Source organism: Hordeum vulgare, chromosome 7H (genome assembly GCF_904849725.1).
Source record: "Hordeum vulgare subsp. vulgare chromosome 7H, MorexV3_pseudomolecules_assembly, whole genome shotgun sequence".
NCBI classification, from domain to species: Eukaryota; Viridiplantae; Streptophyta; class Magnoliopsida; order Poales; family Poaceae; genus Hordeum; species Hordeum vulgare.
This window is the reverse complement of record NC_058524.1, coordinates 565817186-565843222: the sequence shown is the minus strand read 5'-3', so window position 1 is coordinate 565843222 and position 26037 is coordinate 565817186. Positions and strand designations below refer to the sequence as shown.

The following is a 26037-nucleotide window of genomic DNA, read 5'->3' as shown; positions in this document are numbered from 1 at the left end:
TTGCTGAAGAAATTGCACTAACTGAGGAGTTAGGATTTCGCCAGTGTGAACTCCCTATCAGTGAGGAACATGAGAGACATGAGGACTTTCACAGTTGAAAGATCTGACCGTTGTCGTGCCGCCCGCCACCTGTCCCCAATCTTATCCACACAATGGTCATATCATTGGGGGCATTAATGACATATCATGTCGGGATGCTCCCAGGCTATAAATAGCCGCCCCCCACAACCACTAGTTGGTTGGCTGCTCCAAGAGAAACTAACGCTGCCACTTTGAGTGAAAATCATCAAGTGAGGAAAAACCCCAAACACCCAAACCAAAACCCAAAAAACCCAAAGTGATTGAGCATCGTTGAAGAGATTGTTCCTGTGTCGAACCGACGCTTGTTACCTTTGAGGACTGTGCATCCTCCACACGGTTAGGCATCATGGTCTAGAGCATCCAGTAGTCAATTGTGGTTCGTCAGGTGACCGAGTTTGTGAGGGTTTGGAACGTTGCATGGGAAACAAAAAATTTCCTACGCACACGCAATACCTATCCATGGTAATGATCATCTACAAGAGAGGAGAGTGAATCTACATACCCTTGTAGATCGCTAAGAGGAAGCGTATATAACACGGTTGATGTAGTGGAACAACTTCGCGATTCAAATCGCAGCCGTCCCATGATCTCATCACGATCCGTCCCGCGATCCCATCACGATCCATCCCGATCTAGTGCCGAACAGACGGCACCTCTACGTTCAGCACACGTACAGCTTGATGACGATCCCCGCCTTCTTGGTCCAGCAAGAGGGGCGGGGAGGTAGATGAGTTCTCCAGCACGACGACATGGTGGTGGTGGTGAACTAATCCAGCAGGGCTTCGCCTAAGCACCGCCGAATTAGACTAGAGGAGAAACCGATCTAGATGAAGTAGAGGGAGCACGTGGCAATTAGGGCTAGCTCTTCCCTATAAATCCTCTAGTATATATAGGAGGGAGGGAGGGGAAGAGGCAGCCCAAAAACCTTCTAGGGGTTCGGTCGAACTAGGAGGAGGTGGAAGAGTCCACCTCCAATCCTACTCCAAGTAGGATTCCTTTCCTACTTGGACTCCTTCCCTTCCTTTCCTTTGGGTTTTTCCAACCTCTAGCCGCATGGGCCTTAGTGGTTGGTTTAGCCAGCCCACTAGGGGTTGGTTTGTCTCCTCGCACAGCCCATGAGTCCTTTTGGGTTGAGACACCCCTCCCGATGGCCCCCTGGTACCCTCCCGGCACTCCCGGTACACTACCGATGAACCCGAAACTTTTCCGGTGACCAAAACAAGACTTCCTATATATCAATCTTTACCTCCGAAGCTCCTCGTAACGTCCAGGATCTCATTCGGGACTCCGAACAACCTTCAGTCACCAACACCTATAACTCAACTATACTGAAATGTCACTGAACCTTAAGTGTGCAGACCCTTCGGGTTCGAGAACTATGCAGACATGACCTAAGACACTCCCCGGTCAATAATCAATAGCGGGACCTGGATGTCCATATTGGGTCCTACATATTCTACGAAGATCTCTATCGGTCGAACCTCTATGTCAAGGATTTAGTTAATCACGTATGTTGTTCCCTTTGTCCTTCGGTATGTTACTTGCCCGAGATTCGATCATCGGTATCTCCATACCTAGTTCAATCTCGTTACCGGCAAGTCTTTTTACTCATTCCGTAATACAAGATCACATACCTAACTCCTTAGTCACATTGCTTGCAAGGCTTGTTGTGATGTTGTATTACCGAGTGGGCCCCGAGATACCTCTCCGTCACACGGAGTGACAAATCCTAGTCTTGATCCATGCCAACCCAACAAACACCTTTGGAGATACCTGTAGAGCACCTTTATAGTCACCTAGTTACGTTGCGACGTTTCATAGCACATAAGGTATTCCTCCGGTGTCCGGGAGTTGCATGATCTCATGGTCATCGGAACATATGCATTGACATGCAGAAAAAGTAGCAATAAACTGACACGATCATATGCTACGTTCATAGTTTGCGTCTTGTCCGTCACATCATTCTTCTAATGATGTGATCCTGTTATCAAGTGACAACACTTGTCTATGGCCAGGAAACCTTGACCATCTTTGATCAACGAACTAGTCAACTGGAGGCTCACTAGGGACAGTGTTTTGTCTATGTATCCACACATGTATTTGAGTTTCCAATCAATACAATTATAGCATGGATAATAAACGATTATTATGAACAAGGAAATATAACAATAACCAATTTATTTTTACCTCTAGGGCATATTTCCAACAGGCTCCCACTTGCACTAGAGTCAATAATCTAGTTCACATCACTATGTGATTGTAATGAATCTAACACCCATACAGTTCTGGGGTTCGATCATGCCTTGCTCGTGAGAGAGGTTTTAGTCAACGGGTCTGAACCTTTCTAATCCGTGTGTGCTTTACAAATCTCTGTGTCATCCTATAGATGTTGCTACCACGCGCCAGTTGGAACTATTCCAAATGACTACTCCACAATACGAATCCGGTTTACTACTCAGGGTCATCCGGATTAGTGTCAAAGCTTGCATCGACGTCACCCTTTAAGACGAACCCTTTATCACCTCCATAATCGAGAAAAATTCCTTAGTCCACTAGTTACTAAGGATAACTTTTGACCGTTGTCCATTAATCCATTACCGGATCACTTTTGTACCCCTTGACAGATTCATGGCAAGGCACACATCAGGTGTGGTACACAGCATAGCATACTATAGAGCCTATGGCTAAAGCATAGGGGGCGACCTTCGTCCTTTCTCTTTCTTCTGCCGTGGTCGAGCTTTTGAATCTTACTCAAATTCACACCTTACAACATAGTTAAGAACTCCTTCTTTGCCGATCTATTTTGAATTCCTTCAAAACCTTGTCAAGGCATGCATTTCGTTGAAAGTTTTATTAAGCGTCTTAATCTATCTCTATAGATCTTGATGCTCAATGTTCAAGTAGCTTAATCCAGGTTTTCCTTTAAAAAATCCTTTTAAACAACCCTTTATGCTTTCCAGAAATTCTACATTATTTCTGATCAACAATATGTCAACCACATATACTCATCAGAAATTCTATACTGCTCCCACTCACTTACTTGGAAATACAAATTTCTCATAAACTTTGTATAAATCCAAAAGCTTTGATCATCTCATCAAAGCGTATATTCCAACTTCGAGATGCTTGCACCAGTCCATAGAAGGATAGCTGGAGCTTGCATACTTGTTAGCATCTTTTGGATCGACGAAACCTTCTAGTTGTATCACATACAACCTTTCCTCAAGCAAACCGTCGAGGAAACAATGTTTTGACATCCTATTTGCAAGATTTCATAAATAAAGCAGCAACTACCAACATAATTCCAACAGACTTTTGCATCGCTGCGAGTGAGGAAGTCTCATCGTAGTCAACTCTTTGAACTTGTAGAAAACATCTTTGCGACAATTCGAGCTTTCTTATTGGTGACTCTTCATCATCATCGTCTATCTTCCTTTTAAAGATCCATCTGTACTTAACAGTCTTGTGACCATCAAGTAGTTCTTCCAAAGTACACACTTTGTTTTCATACATGGATCATCTCTCGGATTCCATGGCCTCCAGCCATTTTGTCGAAATTCGGGCCCACCATCGCTTCTCCATAGCTCGTAGGTTCATTGTTGTTCAACAACATGACCTCCAACACAGGGTTAGAGTACCACTCTGTAGCAGTACGTTACCTTTTTAACCTACGAGGTTTGTAGTAATTTGATCTGAAGTTCCATGATCACTATCATTAACTTCCACTTCAATTGGTGTAGGTGTCACTAGAACAACTTCATGCGCCCTGCTACACACTGGTTGAAGTGATGGTTCAATAACCTCATCAAGTTTCCACCATCCTCCCACTCAATTCTTTCGAGAGAAACTTTTCCTCAAGAAAGGACCCGTTTCTAGAAACAAACACTTTGCTTTCGGATCTGAGGTATACCCAACTATTTTGGGTGTCCTATGAAGATGCATTTATCCGCTTTGGGTTCGAGCTTATTAGGCTGAAACTTTTTCACATAAGCATCGCAGCCCCAAACTTTTAAGAAACGACAGCTTAGGTTTCTCCAAACCATAGTTCATACGGTGTCATCTCAACGAAATTACGTGGTGCCCTATTTAAAGTGAATGCGGTTGTCTCTAATGCCTAACCCAAAAACGATAGTGATAATTCGATAAGAGACATCATAGCATGCACCATATCCAATAGGGCGCGGCTATGATGTTCGGACACACCATCCCACCATGGTACTCCAGGTGGCATTAGTTGTGAAACAATTTCCACATTGTCTTAACTGTGTACCAAACTCGCAACTCAGATATTCATCTCTATGATCACATCGTAGACAATTTATCCTCTTGTCACGATGATCTTCACTCTGAAATAGCTTGAACTTTTCAATATTTTAGACTTGTGATTCATCAAGCAAATACTCATGTATCTACTCAAATCATCAGTGAAGTAAGAACATAACAATATCCACTGCGTGCCTCAGCACTCATTGGACTACACACATCAAAATGTATTACTTCCAACAAGTTACTTTCTTGTTCCATCTCACTGGAAAAATGAGGCCTTCAGTCATCTTGCTCATGTGGTATGATTTGCATGCCTCAAGTGATTCAAAATCAAGTGAGTCCAAATGATCCATATGCATGGAGTTTCTTCGTGTGTTTATACCAATAGGCATGGTTTGCATGTCTCAAACGTTTCAAAAATGAGTGAGTACAAAGATCCATCAGTATGGAGCTCCTTCATGCATTTTATACCAATATAACTCAAGTGACAGTGCCACAAGTAAGTGGTACTATCATTACTACTTTGTATCGTTTTGGCATCAATATTATGAACATGTGTATCACTACGATCGAGATTCAATAAACCATTGAAGGTATTTATTCAAGCAAATAGAATAACCATTATTCTCTTTAAATGAATAATCGTATTGCAATAAACACGATCTAATCATGTTCATGCTCAACGCAAACACCAAATAACAATTATTTAGGTTTAACACTAATCCCGATGGTAGAGGCAACGTGCGATGTTTGATCACATCAACCTTGGAAACACTTCCAACACATATCGTCACCTCGCCTTTAGCTAGTCTCCGTTTATTCCGTAGCTTTTATTTCGAGTTACTAACACTTAACAACCGAACCGGTATCTAATACCCTCGTGCTACTAGGAGTACCAGTAAAGTACACATCAATATCACGTATATCCAATATACTTTTGTCGACTTTGCCAGCCTTCTCATCTACCAAGTATCTAGGGTAGTTCCTCTTCACTGACTGTTCCCCTCATCATAGAAGCACATAGTCTCGGGTTTGGGTTCGACCTTGGGTTTCTTCACTAGAGAAGCAACTGGTTTACCGTTTCATGAAGTATCCCTTCTTGCCCTTGACTTTCTTGGAACTAGTGGTTTTACTAACCATCGACAATTGACGCTCCTTCTTGATTTCTACTTTTGCTATGTCAAACATTGCGAATAGCTCAAGGATCATCAAATCTATCCTTGATTTGTTATAGTTCATCACGAAGCTCTAGTAGCTTGGTGGCAGTGACTTTGGAGAACCATCGCTATCTCATCTGGAATATCAACTCCCACTCGATTCAAGCGATTGTAGCACTCAGACAACCTGAGCACATGCTCAACGATTGAGATTTTCTCCCTTACTTTGTAGACAAAGAATCTTGTCAGAGGTCTCATACCTCTCAACAAGGGCACGAGCATGAAATCCCAATTTCATCTCTTGGAACATCTCTTATGTTCTGTGACGTTCAAAACGTCTTTGGCGCCTCAATTCTAAGTCGTTAAGCATTACACACTAAACTATCACGAAGTCATCAAAAACGTGTATGTCAGATGTTCGCAACATCCACAGATGACGCTCGAGGTTCAGCACACTGAGCAGTGCATTAAGGACATAAGCCTTCTACACAACAATGAGGATAATCCTCAGTTTATGGACCCATTCCGCATAATTGCCACTATCATATTTGAACTAAATTTTCTCTAGGAACATATCAAAAATAGTTGAGCTACAGCGCAAGCTACATCATTATTTTCAAAGACCTTTTGACTTTGTTCATGATAATTGAGTTTAGCTAATAATATTACTAATAACTCCCACTCAAATTGACATCCCTCTAGTCACTCGAGTGTCGCATGATCCAAAATCACTAACTCAAGTCCGATCATCACGTGAGTTGAGTTTAGTTTCAATGGTGAACATCTCCATGTTGATCATATCAACTATATGATTCATGCTCGACCTTTCGATCTCTTGTGTTCCGACGCCATGCATGTACATGCTAGGCTCGTCAAGTTTAACCCAAGTGCTCCGTGTGTGCAACTGTTTTGCACCCGTTGTATGTGAACGTTGAGTCTATCACACCCGATCATCAAGTGGTTTCTCGAAACAACGAACTGTCGCAACGGTGCACAGTCAGGGAGAACACAATTTTATCTTGCAATTTTAGTGAGGGATCACATTATAATGTTGTCGTCGTTCTAAGAAAAATAAGGTGCATAAAAGGATTAACATCACATGCAAATCATAAGTGACATGATATGGCCATGAACTTGTGCTTCTTGATCTCCATCACCAAAGCACCGACATGATCTCTATCGTCACTGGCGCCGCACCATGATCTCCATCATCGTGCCGCCATCGAGGTTGTCGCGCTATCTATGCTATTACTACTAAAGCTACAACCCAGCAATATAGTAAAAGCATCTGCAACCACAAACGTTAGTTTAAAGACAACCCTATGGCTCCTGCCGTTTGCCGTAGCATTAACGTGCAAGTCGATATTTAACTATTACAACATGATCATCTCATACATCCAATATATCATATCATGACTTTGGTCATATCACATCACATGCATACCCTGCAAAAACAAGTTAGACGTCCTCTAATTTGTTGTTGCATGTTTTACGTGGCTGCTATGGGATCTAGTATGATCGCATCTTACTTACACAAAGCCACAACGGTGATATGCAAATTGCTATTTAACCTTCTCCAAGGACCGCCTTGGTCAAATCCGATTCAACTAAAGTTGAAAAAACAGACACCCGTCAGTCATCTTTATGCAACAAGTTGCATGTCAGTCGATGAAACCGGTATCTCGTAAGCATACGAGTAAAGTTGGTCTGGGCCGCTTCAATCCAACAATGTCGTTGAATCAAGAAAAGACTAAGGAGGGCAGCAAATTGAACATCAACGCCCACAAACTCTTTTGTTTTCTACTCGAGATATCATCTACGCATGAACCTAGCTCATGATGAACCTAGCTCATGATGCCACTGTTGGGGAACGTTGCATGGGAAACAAAAAATGCCTACGCACACGCAATACCTATCCATGGTGATGATCATCTACGAGAGAGGAGAGTGAATCTACATACCCTTGTAGATCGCTAAGCGGAAGCGCATATAATGCGGTTGATGTAGTGGAACATCTTCGCGATTCAAATCGTAGCCCGTCCCGTGATCTCATCACGATCCGTCTCGCGATCCCATCAGATCCATCCCGCTCTAGTGCCGAACGGACGGCACCTCCGCGTTCAGCACACATACAGCTTGATGACGATCCCCGCCTTCTTGGTCCAGCAAGATGGGCGGAGAGGTAGATGAGTTCTCCAGCATGGTGGTGGTGGTGGTGAACTAATCCAGCAGAGCTTCACCTAAGCACCACCGAATTAGACTAGAGGAGAAACCGATCTAGATGAAGTAGAGGGAGCACGTGGCAATTAGGGTTAGCTCTTCCTCTAAATCCTCTAGTATATATAGGAGGGAGGGAGGGGAGGAGGCAGCCCAAAAATCCTCTAGGGGTTCAGCCGAATTAGGAGGAGGTCGAAGAGTCCACCTCCAATGCTACTACAAGTACGATTCCTTTCCTACTTGGACTCCTTCCCTTCCTTTCCTTTGGGTTTTTCTCACCTCTAGCTGCATGGGCCTTAGTGGTTGGTTCGGCCAGCTCACTAGGGGATGGTTTGACTCCTCCCACATCCCATGAGGCCTGTTGGGCCGAGACACCCCTCCCGATGGCCCCCCCGGTTCCCTCCCGGCACTCCAGGTACACTACCGATGAGCCCGAAACTTTTCCGGTGACCAAAATAGGACTTCCTATATATCAATCTTTACCTCCGGAGCTCCTCGTGACGTCCATGACCTCATTCGGGACTCCGAACAACCTTCGGTCACCAACACCTATAACTCAACTATACTGAAACGTCACCAAACCTTAAGTGTGCAGACCCTATGGGTTCGAGAACTATGCAGACATGACCTGAGACACTCCCCGGTCAATAACCAATAGAGGGACCTGGATGTCCATATTGGCTCCTACATATTCTATGAAGATCTCTATCGGTCGAACCTCTATGACAAGGATTCAGTTAATCCCGTATGTTGTTCCCTTTGTCCTTCGGTATGTTACTTGCCCGAGATTCGATCGTCAATATCTCCATACCTAGTTCAATCTCGTTACCGGCAAGTCTTTTTACTCGTTCCGTAATACAAGATCCTGTAACTAACTCCTTAGTCACATTGCTTGCAAGGCTTGTTGTGATGTTGTATTACCGAGTGGGCCTCGAGATACCTCGTCGTCACACGGAGTGAAAAATCCCGGTCTTGATACATGCCAACCCAACAGACACCTTTGGAGATACGTGTAGAGCACCTTTATAGTCACTTAGTTACGTTGTGACGTTTGATAACACACATGGTATTCCTCCGGTGTCTAGGAGTTGCATGATCTCGTGGTCATAGGAACATACATTGACATGCAGAAAACAGTGGGAATAAACTGACATGATCATATGCTACGTCCATAGTTTGGGTCTTCTCCATCACATCATTCTTCTAATGATGTGATCCCGTTATCAAGTGACAACACTTGTCTATGGCTAGGAAACATTGACCATCTTTGATCAACGAGCTAGTCAACTAGAGGCTCACTAGGGACAGTGTGTTGTCTAGGTATCCACACATGTATTTGAGTTTCCAATCAATACAATTATAGCATGGATAATAAACGATTATTATGAACAAGGAAATATATTAATAACCAATTTATTATTGCCTCTAGGGCATATTTTCAACATGTGTGTCCTTAGCTCAAGGAGAATACGGTAGGGACTGTGTGTCCCGGGACTGTGTGTCCTTTGGTTTGAATACCAACCACTCCAAACCAGACGTACGACTATCACAACAGTTGGAACTGGGTCATCAAACCATTGTCTTCATCGAGCTACGGGTTCTATTTCTTCAACTCTTTCATTTCCTCAATTGAAGGAAATGACTTTGATCTCTACTATTTGAAGAATTTGACTGAAGACTTTCTCTAATTCCTCACCTCAAATTCTTCACTTAAGTTATTCATCACCTCCTTATCCTGATCATGCGACCTGTGCAACTTGAACGTTTCACCTCACTCTGAGGACTAAGCTATAGCCGCTTTTGCACATCTGTTTGGGTACTTATTCCGCTGCACTTTGTTCATGACTGAGGACTTTCCTCACTAGGAATTTCCTTAGTGATGAATTTGTAAAAATCACCTATTCACCCCCCCTCCACTCTAGTCGATATAACGCACTTTCAAATGTGCATGTCGTAGGGCGTAGTGGCTTTCGCACGTGAAACGATTCCTGCATTTGCTACTAGAAGAACCCCCCCCCCCTCCTGCCTATGAAATACATGAATACGACCAACCACACATCACACAACAACTCATTCTCCATGGTCAAGTACCTCGCCATCCTTTGTATTCTAAAAAACTACATGCGGTTCAAAAATAAGCTCAATGGCATTTGACCGAACACCTGCTAGGCATGGTGTCCGCCATGGATGACCTCGACAGGAGAGCATAGTGTACATGCCAACAGACACGTCCTGGATGGATGACGCCTAGGTGAAAGGCGAGCGGGTGGGTCGATGTTGGTAGCGAAGGCCCGACAATGTATGTATGACGTCTGGAGAGGTACAACAACGACGGAGGAGGAAGGGGGTGCGGATGCAAAGCAAGGGGGAGAAGGAACGGAATGGAAGAAAATAGAACTGGGAGGAAGGATAGTGGGCCGGGGGTGTCGGAGTCCTACATGGCTGATGTCCGGACTACCGTAAAGCCCCCCTTCCTCGTAAAAAAATACATACATAATGCTCGACAAACCGATACAAGTCCGCGTTGCACGACACAACATGTCCGAACAACACGGTTCGGACCTATGCAGATGGTTCGAGGGTCGGGGTTGGAGATGCCCTCACATACGTGAGATAGCTAAATCCCATGATTTCGTAGAACTAGAATGTATTTTCTTACAGTGTATTTCCAGGATGTCTGGTGATTTGGTCAATACATCTGATTACTTTTGGAAAGAAGAAAATGACGATTTAAATATAATTATCTTGTAGGAGTAACAGTTTTTTTTCACTGCCCACAAAGTGAAGCAGCTAGGAAGAAATGCCAGTTTAAGCCGAGAACGATCGGTGAGCTTAATTTTCTCGGCAATCAGGTGCAGATGTCATCGCAAAAAGATATATCATGCTATTGTATATATCTTTATTAATTTCGTTGAGAGTTGTGACGCGCATACGCGTTTCCTTCCGTATGCAGATCAGCAGAAAACGGCCATCTCAACTGCCCGCTCCCACGCACTACCATATGATTTTATTTGGGTTATATATACCGAACCAAACATAATTAACTACTCCTACCATGTACGCATCTTTGGCTTGAATTTCTCAGACGAAAAACAGCACCATGTCTATTAGTTCTAGTAGCATTCTGGACATTTGGCTTATCGGAAGAATATGATATCATATCATGAGACGTGATTTTTGTTTTCCTTTTTTGCTGCCGGCTGAGGTTAAGGCAGCCACGTTCCAGTGGCCGGACAACGAGTGGGCATACATATCCGCAGATGACACAATAAAATATGACATCAGTCGCAAGAAAAAAAATGACAAAGCGAAATCGTGACGAGCATTGTCCCTTTTCACAGTCAAATCCATAAAAAGCTTTCCTCAAAAAAAAATTCATAAAAAGCTAGCCGCCGCCCATTTCTAAATTTAGGGTCTCTTTGTCTTCGGTCGACGTAGTCGGCGGTCTGATTCGTCTTCGATGGCTGTAGGCCATGGAAATATGGTGGATCATGACACGTGCTACCGGGAGGGCTTCGTTTTATTTTTTTTGATTTTGTTAAGGTTTGTGTCTTGCTGAAGACGAGACGGCGGCAGCTTTCTGAAGATGAAATAAACTTTTTCCCGCCTAGCCCATGTTTTGTTGGTGTATAGCAATGCTGGAGGGCGTGGGGGTGTGTCTCCGACCGATCACGCATGATTCAGTCGGTGGTTGCCTTTGGTGGATCTACTCAGATGTGGTCTTCGTTTATCAATATTCATGTGTCTTCAGGTTTGATATTTCCAATCTACATATGCCTTTTCATCGATGGCAGATGTTGTCTTGGTGCACTAGTCCTACGGGGCCTTAACACGACCAATTCTCGATTGTTTACTGCAACAAGTTTTGTGTGGCTCCGGCGAGGGAAGGATGATGACAGTGGTGCGTCTTCGACTCGTTTCCGTGATTCTAGTCCTCGCTAGATGAACTACGTATTAGATGTAATTTTTATTATTTCTCGTATTCATTGTACTACCATGATTGAAAGTTTTCTCGGAAAAACCCCATCAAGAGCTAGTCACTCACACACCGCAAAAAAAACTAGTCACTCACGTCAAGAGCATCTTCAAAGCGGACCATCAAACTGCTCGCAACCGTCCGAACTGCGTTGTCTGAAGGTATTTAGCCATCCAACACGGGTCTGTATCGGTCCGCCAAACGGTCCAGGTGTACTTTTTCACTTAAACCCGAGACAAACTGGGCGAGGGGGGAGGGGGCTTTACGGGAGTCAGGGCAACAGCCGCATAGGACTTTGACACCCCCTGCCCATCCAAAACCCCTCCCAGACCACGCGCGTCCATGCCTCATCTTTCTCTGCATTCTTTCTCTCTCTCTTCCTTCACCGCCGCTCCATCATCCCGGTCACAAGGCCACATCCTTGTCGAAACTCCACGAATCCATCACCTTCAACGGTACATCCGGGCTCCATACCGCTTCTCCTCCTTGTCGTTCCACACATCTCCTCGGCGCCGCACAGGTACCATCCGCTCCTACGATGCTCACCATGCCCGTCAACTGTTCGGTGAATTTCCCGAGCTAAATTATTTTGTCCCTTCCTCTTTGAAGCAATGAATTTGGATATGGAATACATAAACGAGCACTATGTTGAGTCGTCAGACTCGTCCCATGAGGAGGACTACACGGATGAGACGGTGATGATGCAGATGGTGCTTGCATATGCGAAGTGTGTGGAGGTGCATGTTCTCTATTTCAAGGGATCGATTAGGGATCATCGAGTGCTCAACCGTAAACAGTGTGTGCGACCATTTGATGTTGATGGATGACTACTTTGCCCCCTATGCCCTCTTTGTTGACAATTTTCGTCGACGCTTTTGGATGCACAAATGTCTTCGGTCGTCTCTACCATGGTGTCCGGTCATATGATGGATGCTTCATCTTGAAGAAGGACGCCGTGGTTACCAGAAGTGCATGAGCGAACTGCGGATGCTTGCATATTGCATGTCTCGTGATTCGTGGGACAAGTACACACAAATTCTGAGAGCATATGCGGTTAAGAGGACAACTATTTTGTAGTGTAATATTTAAACTTTTATAAATTAAAATTACTGATGCATTTGGACGTTTGAACTATTTTAAACTATATATGCGCTTATTTGAATGTACGGACCTAGGAAAAAATTGTGGGTCAGATATGCAGATAGCGTTGGATAACCGGTTTTCGCATTCATGTCTGCGGACTCACTCTTTATGAACAGATGCAGAAGGAAATTTATGGGTCAACGTTGAAGATGCCCTAACCCTTTGCTACAAAGGTGTACTAGAGCTTTACTACAAGAGAACATATCTCCAAGAGGGAGAACAAAACGGACATGATGTCTTTGCACCCGAGCAGATGAACAGTAAAATCAAAAAATGTTCAAAAAATGTTTTTAAAAATCTGATTTTTTTATGAAAAACTTTGACAAACATTCTAAGAGCTTGTAAAATTTTATCATGAGATCACATTTTTGGAAGTCATGATAAAAAACAAAATCGATACCCTAAAAATGTTACTTTCGAAAGCATTTTAAAGCACTGATTTTGTTATTTTTGCCACGATTTCCACAAATGTGATTCTAATCTGAAATTTTGCAATCTCTTAAAACTTTTTCCAAAGTTTGCCATAAAAAATTCAGAATTCTTTGAGCATTTTTAAATGGTTTTGGAGTTACTGGTCTTCCCGAGCTCATTTGAGCTCAGGTGTAGAAGGGGGCTTTCCGAACAGAACAATACATTTTTTATATACAGAAGTTATAAAACTAAGGTTGAATGGTTAGAGGGATTGTGGTATCCTTAATCCATCAGGATTCAAGTCCTGATGCTCGCATTTATTTCTGAATTTATTTCAATATTTTCCGCGATGCGTATTGAGTGGAAGAAGACATTTTCGTCAACGATGAGACGTCTACGATGACTTCATAAATCTTAAGATGATATGCCGGTTCAGTCTCTCGAAGATATTCATAGAGATATGATATGCGTATGTGCATTTATAAGGATGAATATACGTTGCGTTTGTATTGTGTTCAAAATAATAAATATCAGTTCCGTCTCTCCACGATCGGCGTGTTGTATGGCCAACGAAATCATGGAATGGAGACAGATAAACACTTGCCTGAAGACTGTAATGGTCTATGGCCAGTTTTTTTTTTTTTGTGGGGAGCTTAATTAATTTTAATTAATCAGCTGAGTCACTGCTGCATGATTTGGTCAAAAGATGCTACTCAGCTCCCAGAGAATATGAGGAACATATATTCGTATCTATAGATCCAAATCCATGGACACAACTGCCAGCTGACGACATTTACAACATACTCCTTCCATCTCAAATTACTTGCCACATAAACGAATGTATCTAGATGATTTTTAGTTCTAAATACATCATTTTCTATACATTTCTATGATAAATAATTGAAGGAAGAGGGAGTACAAAATAAAGGGACGCGGCAAGAGCTAGACTTGCCGTCTCTCGTCTAGTACGTAATACTCCCTCCGTACCTAAATATAAGTCTTTTAAGATATTTTACGAAGCAAAATGAATGAATCTATACTCTAAAATATGTCTATATACATCCGTATGTAGTTCACTAGTTAAACCTCTAGAAAGACTTATATTTAGGAACGGATGGAGTAATAATCATGACGCCATGGCTCAATGAATATGGCATAAAAATGGAAACAAGGAAATGTTCCTATTCTGGTGTCAGGTCAAGTCCAGATCTTGGCACCAGCCTGGGTTTTTTTTTAAACGCGGTCCCTTAGGTACCGATCTCATTAAAAAAGGTCGAAGAGAGTTGTCCGGTTAATAATCGGAAAACCAGACTAAAACCGTCACAATGCGCCCGCCACGACAAGGCACACAGAGCGACCTGGCAACCTACACAAGAACGCACACACGCCGCCTAGGGGAAGAGCTCCGTCGAGGTTGTAATCCGGCGTCATCGTCATCACGCCTCCGCGAGGGCGACTTCGACTTCACCATCGACGACCACCGATGTAGCCTCCACCGCAGACAAGCGTAGAGGCCTGCGTCGGACAACGCCAAAAGTCCACCACACGCGCCGGCGACCAGGCAGCTTCGACTCAGCAGACGAGCATTGAAGGAAGAAAAGCACAGGACCTGCGCCGAGCCTGCGCCAGAACCGACCACCCGTCTTCACGTCATCGTCGCCGCAAGGATCCCCCTCAAACAGCTTCGACTTCAGAAGACAAGAGAGGCACGACGACCTCTCGAACACGCCGGACGAGACCGACTACCAGAACCCAACAGCAAATCCTTCTCCGCTTGAAGGGGCCATCGTTGCCGCACAAGAAGCCGCGCAGATCATCCACATTGTCGGACGCGCCCCAGCCGACCGCAATGTCGCGAGCGTCTAGCCCCTGGAGAGTGCAATCGAAATCCAAAGCTCTTCAAGACGACACCCCCAAGGAGGAAGCGACGATGCCGACGCCGTCGTCCAGCCCAACCAGGCCTAAGGTTTTCACCTGAAGAACTAGATCCGAGGGTGTGTAGGAAGAGAACTCCTCAACGGTGCCTCCAAGAAGGTGAGACGACGTCCATAGCCGTCGCCACCGCCGGCCGGCAAGCTCTTGCCCGGCAAGCTTTCGCCCGGAGCACCTCCCAACACCACAACCCCACGCACAGCACCTCCGCTAGCCCACACGCCTCCCACGAAGCCACCGCGCCAGCGGCACCGGGGAGCCACCAAGCACGTCCTCCAGGCAGCACCCCCAGCGACACGACACCTCCGAAGCCACATGACCTAGTCCCGAGCACCACCAGATCCAGATCCAGGTCCAGATCGGGGTCAAGGGCAGGTCGCAGTCGCTGCAGAGGCAGCACCACTGGACGACGCCCTGCCCTCCAGCCCGCTAGAGGACCCAGCCCGCGTCGGAGCTCCGCTGCACCACGCCGCCACCACGGGACCCGCCCATCACCAACCCGAGCGGGGGAGAAGGCGCGCCGAGGCCCAGCCCCGCCAAGCCGTCCATGCCGCCATCACCGGGCCGCCGCCCCGACGCCCAACCTCGCCGAGGCAGCCACACCGTCCAGGGCCGGTCCCGGGACGCATCCGCGCGAGAGGGGCCCGCCGCCGCCGGCTGCTGCACAGGCTTTGCCCGGCAGCGGCGCCCGACAGCGGCGGGGAGGCGGCGGCGGTGCTAGGGGACACTCCCCTGGAGAGCGACGCGAGCGGGTTGAGGTGATACGTATGTCGCCGCTCTGCTTACGAACTGTTTGATTTCAACGTCAATGGCACCTGCCATCTGCAGCCATACAGATGCATATTCAGTTGGGGGGGGGGGGGGGGGGGGGGGGGGAGGGTTCTTTTTACAGATATTATACACATCATTTTCGGCATATAGTCCTGCAATCTGCAGCAACATGTTACACTTACACGCATGTACAAACTCGTGTATGGTAGAAGGCACTGCTCCCCCAGTCCCCCTACACGTCGCGTTGCATAATACAGTTACTCCACAACACAGCAACCCAACCTATATATACCACTATACACAACGAACCGGTGTTCAATCCGGTGCTTGACCCCCCCGCGCGCGCGCGCGCACGGATAGTTTGCATCTTTCTGGCCAGATCTTTTGGAAGATCGCTACGTCTTGGGTACCAACCTGAGGCCTGATCCGTGTGACCGACCTTCTGGTACGATGCGCGTCGAGACGCGACAGACTTGCTGCTGCTGCTGCTGCTGCTCCGGGCTTGAAGCTCATTAGCCTCAGCAGCCGGCGGCCCTGAGGAAGTTGTCGTAGGGGCTCGACGCCGGCAGCTTCAGGAAATGTTGCTGGAAGGGGTCGTCTGCCGGCTGCGGGTTGTCGGTGTTCATGTACTCAGGGTAGCCCTTGAAGTTGTCGTCGGCGAACGGGTTCGTGCTCTGCGCTCCAGCCTGCTTAGACAAAGCCTCATTGATTTCAGTATCTTGCTAAAATGTACTAATATGCTTTTCTCAGAGGCATTGAGAGTTGATACCTGAGGCACCGGCGGATCATGGAAGAGAGCCAGCTCCATTTGGTTGGGCTGATGGCTTGGCAGGGGAGCCGCTTGCATGTTCGTCTGGAAGCTCATGAAGGTAGACATCTTCTGCTGTTTCCCCATCGTCAGGGCTTCGCATTGGCTGGTCATTTCCATGAATGGCATGTCTGCTGACACTTGAGATCTTTCCGTATGATGTGTAGGGTCTGCGCCAACCTATGAGATGGCAAAATGATGACAAATGTAAGTTAATGAAGCGGTTATTCTGTTCAGATTGTGCAATTTCAATCCTGCTAAACCTTGATTGTCTTGTGCCTGGATGTGCTATTTTTTTAGATATGCTACTAGAGGACAGATAATTGCTGACAGAACCCGTAATCAACTCATGCCAGGTTATCTTATCATGACAGTACCCAAATAAAAGCATGGGATTCTGACAAGGACATACTGTTTCGAGAAGCTGATCAATACTCATAAGATCTCCAGTAGGTACAGATGTTGCAGAAGTTGCTGTACTTTCTGAAGCTTCTCCAAAGATATCGTTGTCATTCCCAAGGTCAATCAGCATAGCCTATTGAACACATTCAAATTTTAGTAACAAAAGTAGTCGAAGAATACAGTGGTCCAAAATTATGGTGGTTTCAAAAGTAAAAGCTGTAGGCAAATATATATGTAGGGGACACATATACCTCTTCATGGTGCCCATTCTCATGAGATCCTGATAGTGAATGCTCATCAGAGTCTGCAAAGAACTGATTGCTCATTGGGCACATGTCATCGGGGGCGAAGTCACTTAGCAGTTGGCTTCTCACACTGTGCAACTCTGCCTGCAAAAACAGAAAAGTCAAAAACACAGCTGCATGGAAATTGGTTCAAACGAAGAACCTAATAGCAAGTGAGAAGGTGAACATTACATCAATAATATTTGCTATATTGTTCATGATTGTAGAGACGATGCACTCTCGAGATTGACTTTCTGATACTTCTATTGCTTCAAGGGCCTTCAACGCGCTAGCATTGTCCTCTGGTGATCCGTATGTTTTGGATGGGTCCTCAGGGGAATCTTTCACAGCCTGAAGTTTACTCTCATCCACTATATGAAGGAATGGATCGCCCTAGTTAAAACACAATGAACAAGTCTAATTCGTTAATCTCCAGAATAAAAAGAGATGCAACTGAACTCCATGTAGCATATGTGTTACACAAATTACGAATAGTAACATAAGCATGGTGGGCAAACAAACGAAGATGACCATGGTCTGTGAATTTCACCGTATTTACCAAATGGACTCTAAAAACATATACAATACTTATACATGTTTAATGTGACAATTCAGGTGATTATATGATAATCAAAATGTTCAGTAAAGGCCATGGACTTGTGATATAAACATGAACATTAGGGAAAAGCCCGTGCGTCCGATAGCGGCGGCGGAGGGCCTCTCCTCCCTCCCTCGGATCCACGGACGGTGTGGGCGCCCAGATCCGCGGGGTGTGGCCCTCCTGACGACGCGGCGAGTCCCGGCGGTGGCGGGTTTGTTGCGGTGCACGGATGCCCAGATCCATGGGGCGTGGGTCTTCAGGTAGCGCGGCGGCTCCCGGCGGCGGCGGCAGGTTCGGGCGGCGGCATGGGCCGCGCGGTGGCGGATCTCGTCACTCCAGTCATCGTGGAGGATTCTGGATCTGGGGCGGCGGCCTCGGTAGGCATGGCGACGGCGCACTCGGCTGGCGACGCTCGCGGGTGGCGGATGGACGGCGTCTTGACCGCGTGGGTGGTGAGTTGTCGGTGGATCTCCTCCACGTTGCAGGCTCTCCCCCGCTGCACTTGGCTTGCGATCCCGGTTGTCGGCCTCGGTGCGTTCACAGGAGCTGGTAGAGGTGACATCGGACCGGAGGAAACTCTCGATTATTCGCTCATCACGACGGTGGCGACAGCCAAGGTCGCCGTTGTCCTCCTTGCAGGCGCTGTCGAGGTCCCTTCCCTCCACCCCGACCCCATGCCCGGGTGAAGACCCAAAATCTCCTTAGATTTGGCGGCGACGGCACTGTGTGTGTTGTGTCCTTCTTGGAGGCGCTGCCTGGGGCGTTCGGGTGCTCGGTTAGAGAAACTGCAGGCGGAGGGGATGGGACCAGTGGCAACAGGTGGTGTTCGTAATGGAGGAGCGGCGTAACATCTGGCACGTCGACAATGGTGGATCTCGGCAGCATGGAGCAGCGGGGTCTCGACGGTGGACGTGTGATGATAGACGAGCGCGGGATGGTGGCGTTGTCTGGCGTCGTGGTGCCGCCGATGGCAGGTAGGCCTGGCAAGGTCGATGCGTCAGTATAGCTCTGAAGATGGATCGGTGGAAGACAGCGGCGATGGCTTCTGAGAGTGCGTCGGACCGGTGTACGCCCCAGGCCCGGCACTGTGGCTCGGTTGGGGCCTTCGGTTGTAGATGTTAGGCTATGGTGAGAAGTCTGTTTGGTATTCGGCTCGGACTATCGGCGTCCCTTCATCAAGGATAGGAGTAGCGACATATGTTGTCAAGATGATGGCTTCAGATGTACTGATGTATTACTTTGTAAGGTCTTTGTGAATAATTAATAAAGTGGTTGCATGCATTGTCCAGATGCAGAGGCCGGGGATCTTCCTCCTTTTCAAAAAAAGGGGAAAAATAAGATATTCTGGAAAGTAACGAAATGTCTTCATCCCACTTCAAATATCTAAGCATATCATTTCGCAGGATCATGTCTTGTTTGGGAGATTACACTACCATAACCAAAAACTATATACCAGAAATCAAACAAGGTAGATCTTTTATCACATACCGTTTTGTCATTAATCATCTGTTTACAGATTGGAATAAGAGGTGCCACATTGAAGGCTTTTGAAGAGAAAATTGTCATGGCTGTAGCCAGAGTAAACAAGGAGCGGCGTCGAGACGGTGGTAATGAATCTACAAGGTTAACAAACAGAAAACTCAGATAGGTACAAAAGAGTCGAAACTGAATTCTAGTGTAAGGTTATTATTACAACATCATATTGTATTGTTGAACAATTATTACAGCATCGTGATTCATGAACAACATAAGTTTTAGGTTATATATTTTCAACAAAACATGTTTTAGGTTACGTGGAACACTGCATTTGTATTTACAGCTAATAATGCTTATAGTCAATTAGACTGTATTTTTCGGAAAAACGCAAAGATTTGCGTTTCTTTTCATTGAAAAGGGAGAGAATATGGACAGTACGCGCCTTCGAGAAGGAGGCTACAGGGGCTCAAAAGAAAGAGGAAAAAAAATTAGACTGTATTACCTGCTTCAGTTAGTGAATAGTGCCTCAAAGCAAATGCAACCTGAAAGCTCTGGGTAAGAGCCTCAAAAATTGATGCCTGGAAGAGCAAAGGAAGAAAAACACAAGAAAGAGGATATCATGAATTCATGATAAGAGATATCATTCTCGTTTTGAGCTGAAATATGACTAGATGTTAATTCATTAGAAGAAGCAGAAATAAAACACTTTGCTCTTTTCGGTGTCAACTGCCTGAAAATGTAGACCACTTTGTTCTCCCGTGTTGACAGACACTCATGCGCAAAGTGGAACATTTAGTTGCACAAAGCGGATCTTTGGTAAGCATGAGATTAAGGTTTTGCATTAAATATCTGGTGTCTGTTTTACAAGCACATAATCATGCCAAGAATGATGAAAAGAAAATAATTTGATTGGAAGAGTAGGTTACCTTGCATCCAGAAAACAACAAAAGCAAGCTGTAGGTATGAGCAATGGCTTCATAGTTTGCAGGAGTGTTTTCAGGAGATACTGCTTGAGCCCAAATGGATGTCAGCAAGAGGGTGATCTGACGACTACTCAACTTCAGCAAAAGTGTATCCTGAACGCATCAACATATTGCAGAAATGATTATTCATGGTAACAAATATTTTACTCAAAGGTCATTAACTTTTTAGTTAATAATCCTGAATTGGAGAAAGATTATTTATGGAGGTACCATTTCATCATCTGACTTGCTTGAGGAATTTTTGTCTTCCTTTACAGACATAGAAGGTGCTCTCAGAGCCATTGAAGGACCTCTAAGAGCGATGGAGGGAGCTCTAACAGATGAAGGAGCTCTCAAAGCCATTGATGGACCTTTTTTCATGGAAAAGTTAGGCATTCTCATGCTACTGCGGCGGCTTTGAGACACAGGTAGGTTTTGCCGTTTAGCATTTCCAGTCTCTTCACCAACATTGTGCAAATTACTCTTGCTTTCTCCTTGTGAATTGTCCGAATGCTTATCCTTTTTCAACTTGTCAAAGATAGCAGCTGAAGATGAAAACACGGAGACAGCCCTAGAGAGCGTTCTCTGCATGTCACGTGCCCTAGCCTGGCTTGTAGCACTTGCTTGAAGTATAGGGGAAACAGAGGAGGGTACCAAGACAATAGCAAATATGCGGTGTGCAGCCACACGAGCTTCATGATCAGGGTGGATCATTGTTAAGAGTAACTGATGAAATAGAGCCTCTGGGAACACCTGACAGCATATAAAGAAGATAAATTTCCAAAGCAGAAAATGGTACTGCTTCCTGAGAAGAATTTAACCACTTCACTTTTTTTCTTTTTTCTTTTTCTTTTTTGCTTCAAGAGTATACCTTATTCTGATATTGAATATTTGGTACAGCAGCAATTATTTGAGCTGTGCGATAAACAGCAGCCGCAGTTGATCTAGCCACAACAGGAGTGCTTGCAATGTTCTCTAGCATCACCGCCATCATATCAAGAACTGGTCCAGCATCAGATACCTGATCAACAAAATAGTCTTAATGAGACGTCCATGCATTTTGGAGAAATATTCACTTAAAGATAATTATATAATTGCACAGATCAGACTTCTGGAGGGCATCAGTTAACAAGCAGATAAAACATAAAATTTCAGATGGACAGAAAAGAAGACAGACCTTCTTTGACAGTTGCACTAAGCATTCATCTATGGCCTTCCGGAATTTTTCGTTCCTTTTTACTAGCTCCGCATCTTTGCTACCAAGAGTAATATGGAATGTTCTCTTTAAATGCCTGACTAGATCACTTATGGCACCTATAGTTGCTGCTGAAGCCTGAGCATTGGATTGCTCTGCTAGGATAGCTGCCACTTCCACGATGCTAAGCTGCATGTCTGGTTGCTTCACCATTGCTTTGTTTTCAATATGCTTTATCAGTAGAGACAGCAGTAAGTGCATGTTTAGCCCTGTGTAAGTCATTTAAACAAAATAAGAAACTAGGTTGCATTAATACGATATACTTCTATGCTCTCATAGAATGCAAATGAAGTACCTGAGTGTTCCACTAACAGTTGCATGTCTAACAATACACACAGAGCAAGTCCATTATCTGGTGACCAGGAACTACTGCTACCAAAGCACCGGAACACAGACTCTAAGATACGACGGAATGTTGTTGCCTCCCTAGAAAGTTTGGCCATATTGTGCACACAAATTCTGGACCAAAGCTTAGGATCCTTAGCATCTTCCCTGCAGCAACAGGAGTCTGTTGAGAAACCAACTACAGAATAAGAAAAAATATCAAACAGACAAAGAGTAGGAATGCGATTATATTACGTAGGCAGGTTAACTCCTCCCTTAGGATTAACTATGCTCTCCCAGGAAGGAATCTCGGTAATGACAAAGGGGGAGGTATTTTCCTCTGTTTTCGGGACTTCTTGTGCAAATTCATTGTCTGGAACTTTGGTAACTTGGTCATCAATCTGGGCCCTCTGAGGTTTGTAGTTTTCCAATACAACTTCAACAACCTGGACATAGTAAAAAAACATCAACAACCTGGAAATGAATATATATAAAAAGGAAAGCTATGATGGACAATTGGAAATACAGTCTACTTGTGGAAGGAGTTCAAAATCTGATGCTTGTTAGATGTGTATAGTCTCCTTTACTGTATATCCCCATTGTATAAGGGGCTTCATGCATTTTATCACACATGTACATATATTGGCCTTTGGCCCTCTGTGAAAGTTAGTTGCTCATTCTCCAACAATACTAACCAAAATAAATACCGATAAGAAAACTCCCATGCATTAGCAAGTTACATATCTCTTCTCTAGAAGTGGTCTTGGTATTTCAATGATGCTAGAGGTAAAACTTAACAATTATATGACAACCTCTTAAGAGAGGTAGTTCATGGTCCTTTCACTTAAGTGTAAATAGAGGGGAGAAAACCTATGATAGCTGGGTTATGATTTAGATAGGCCAGGAATGAAGCATAGGTTTTTTTAATGTAGTAAATACGAAAACGAAAGATACAGAACGAAAGAACTACTATGCAGATGTTACTTACATTATCGAACTCTGACGAGATATGAGAAAGCTCTCCCATGAACCAGATCTGTTTAACACAAGAAGAATATTATGACCGGCGATAATATTTGGTTTGCAAGATCCAGACGTTCAGAGTAGTTAGTGTATAAGCTTGAGGAAAGTAGTTAGTGTATAATAAATGAATGACACTTCCATTTTACATCATTCATGGGAGTCCTATGACTATACTGGAGCACAAATAGAAGACCTAGAAAATAAATTAGAGCGATAGAGGATAATATGGATACAATTGAAGTGAGCATCCTTGGCTGTAGAAATAAGTTGTGAGAATAGTATGGATCTATCTAGAATTTCTGTTGGGAAACATTAACTGGATGTTAAGTCGCTTGAAAGATATTTAGTTAGCATTTACTCCCTCCGTTCACTATTATAAGATGTTCTAACTTTCTTCTGAATCGGAGAATTATAGATGCGTTTTAGTGTGTTTGTTCACTCATTTCAATCCATATGTAATACATATTAAAATATCCAAAAGGTCTTATAATAGTGAACGGAGGAAGTAATGTTTAATGCTTATGATATTTCATTCATCACATGATAAGGAATGCATCAAATTCTAATATAAAGTATGTCTGTCGGGTGTGTTATTTTGAACCACTTTTGGCAATAACAGTCTCCTACACTTGAAATTGTCCCATTCATTTCTTGACCATTTTTAGTAATCAACGTTAAGATGTAGCACTTGTTTGATATTGTGGCGTGATAGAGCGTACCATAGCTGAAAGAGCTTGCAGGGCTGCAGCTCGCAGCGAAGTTGCTCTCTCATCCTCTCCTGCTTCTTGAGCGAGTTCACAAAGTCTTGGGACCAGCCCTTCTAGATTGAACTGATATGTACCATCCACCTGGAATACACAAGAATGTAAGCACCAAATAGGCGTTATGCCATTTTAGGTATCGTATAATGCCATCCACTGACGGTCAAGCCAACGGGCATACCTGATTGACAGCAAAATCAAATAAGGTTTCACACCCTATTATGCGCATGTCATCCTGCCTCTTTTGATCCAAAAGAGTGTGTACAATGCTTAGTAAGCTACTCGCAAACAGTGGCCTGCATTGAGCAAATCACCTTAATATTTATAACTATTCAGATATAACATTTAACTGTATTCACATCTAATAAATGTCACCAGGATGGTGCTCATTGACTCATTGTTACAAATAATCTTATGGAATCCAGTGACATGAGCAAAAAGACAGTTTTGGAAAGGAAGACTGACATTTGTTCTTTGCAAGAAACCAGCAGTCTGCGGTATATCAGCATCACCACTTTTGCAAAGCCATACTGCTCAGTTCTCAATTCCTTGTAGATCCTTTGCTCCAGGTAAACTGTGATCTACTCAAATATGAACACACATTAGAACGCACGCAAGTTACCAAAACAATTAAGTAAACATTTCAGGTTCCGGAGAGAAGAAGGTGGAACCTTCGGCACTCGAAGAGGGTTCTTGGCGGCATACTCGCACAGCTTCCCGATCCTTCTCTCATTTGGTTCTTCGTCCTACGTCGCAAAAGCACAAGATGATTACCGCGTTCATCCGGAACACCGGGTAATGCCGCAACATGAAAGACGGAGATGGCCCAACCGGTGTTCTGGGGAAGATTTCAGCAAGGATCTTCTTGTACCGCTTAACGGGTTGTCTGGACCGTGCCCTGAGCCCAGGGCAGAAGTAGCACAGGGCCCCGCACGCCGGCAGGACCTTCCGCGATATCACACCCATCCTCTACTACTGCACGCAAAATTGATAACGCACATGTCAGTGCCACCACAACGCACATTTGCAGCAAGCCTTTACAAACACCTCGTGATCCTAGCAATGCCATCATCAATGCAAACACCCAAGGCAGATCGGTTGAACGACTCGTCAGGATTGATCAGCCAACCAATATTATTATAACAAAGCAATTGGTTCAGATTTGATCACTATATCAGGCTGCGAGTTCTCCCCCAAACCTACCAAATCAAGCTGCATTTTGGTCAAACCCGAGTCGGTGAGTCGAATCATTTTGGTGGTTTTGCCGATGAGCATCGGCAACGCGCAATCGAAACCGAGCTGCAACACGACCCCATCGTCCGCGATGACACAGCCACAATTCAGAGGCACGGCGAGGGGAAGGGAGTCGCGTACATTTACTAGGAGGGGCCAAGCCGACCTGTCTGTCGGTCGGTCGGTCGGTGGGACCGGGCTGCGGCGGCGACGGCGGACGTGGGGGACGCGGTGGGCGCCTGCCGCGGCGCCGGCGGTGGTGGGTGGGTGGGTGGGCGGTCGTCCTCTCCGCCTCCTGCCTGCCGCTCCGGGCGAGAGAGACGCGGGGCGGGGGTGGGTGTGGAGGGGAGGGAGACGCGGGCGGGGGTGGTGGTGGTGGGAGAGAGGCTCGCACGCGGGGTGGCACGCCCCACGGTGGTTATTCACCAACGGGCCTCGGGTTTCGCCCCCATTGCCCTGCCTGTGCTGCGCTGGTGCCGGACGGGCGCGCGCGCGCGGGGGGGCGGGGTGGTGGTAGAGGTTGGGTGGGAGGAACGGGGGAGGGAGGGGTGGTGGCGCCCCTCACCGTTCGTGCGCCCGAGGTGGCCGCCGGAACACACGGCGCCGCGTGCGCGATTTTCACTGCATAATACGGACTGAAACCTTTCTTTTTTTCTTCTTTCATCATTGCGAGAATATAGAGACCGGAACCAGAAGGTGAAGCTGCCAGCTGCGGCACGGCGAAAATGCTTGGGGGGCGCTGTGGACCGGACGGCGGATTCACACGGCGGCACATGGCATCCATCCAATGCGCTCGGCCCGCACGCCGCAAGTCATTCAACATGGTACCAATCGGTGTACTAAGGCCAACTCCAATCGCACCGTTCCATCCGAACGTCGGTTTTGTCCGGCTTTTATTCGTTTAGATAGGAAAATGAAACACATGTCCCTTTACGGTCGGGGTTGTCGTGGATG

The 26037-nt window shown here is 45.4% G+C and overlaps 1 protein-coding gene across 5 annotated transcripts; it reads right to left on the bottom strand.

Annotated features, from left to right (window-relative positions):
* Positions 1-16066: 16066 nt before the first annotated feature.
* LOC123410976 (protein SEMI-ROLLED LEAF 2-like) lies at positions 16067-25732 on the bottom strand. Of its 5 annotated transcripts, none has more exons than XM_045103893.1 (20): positions 25649-25732; positions 24682-24825; positions 24522-24596; positions 24316-24431; positions 24032-24146; positions 23809-23937; positions 23055-23102; positions 22322-22512; positions 22038-22234; positions 21665-21951; positions 21359-21508; positions 20719-21240; positions 20452-20601; positions 20028-20103; positions 19538-19665; positions 17641-17841; positions 17416-17553; positions 17175-17297; positions 16724-16942; positions 16067-16643 (listed from the first exon to the last, which is right to left on the bottom strand). In XM_045103893.1, exons 2-20 carry the CDS (start codon positions 24814-24816, stop codon positions 16473-16475), a joined length of 3171 nt encoding a protein of 1056 aa, XP_044959828.1. In that variant the 5' UTR covers positions 24817-24825; positions 25649-25732; the 3' UTR covers positions 16067-16472. The 5 variants fall into 5 exon arrangements, with proteins under 5 accessions (XP_044959828.1, XP_044959831.1, XP_044959826.1 ...); XM_045103896.1 differs by having other exon boundaries at positions 16067-16640; positions 25225-25729; XM_045103891.1 differs by lacking the exon at positions 25649-25732 and adding an exon at positions 25225-25555.
* Between the last annotated feature and the right edge of the window lie 305 nt (positions 25733-26037).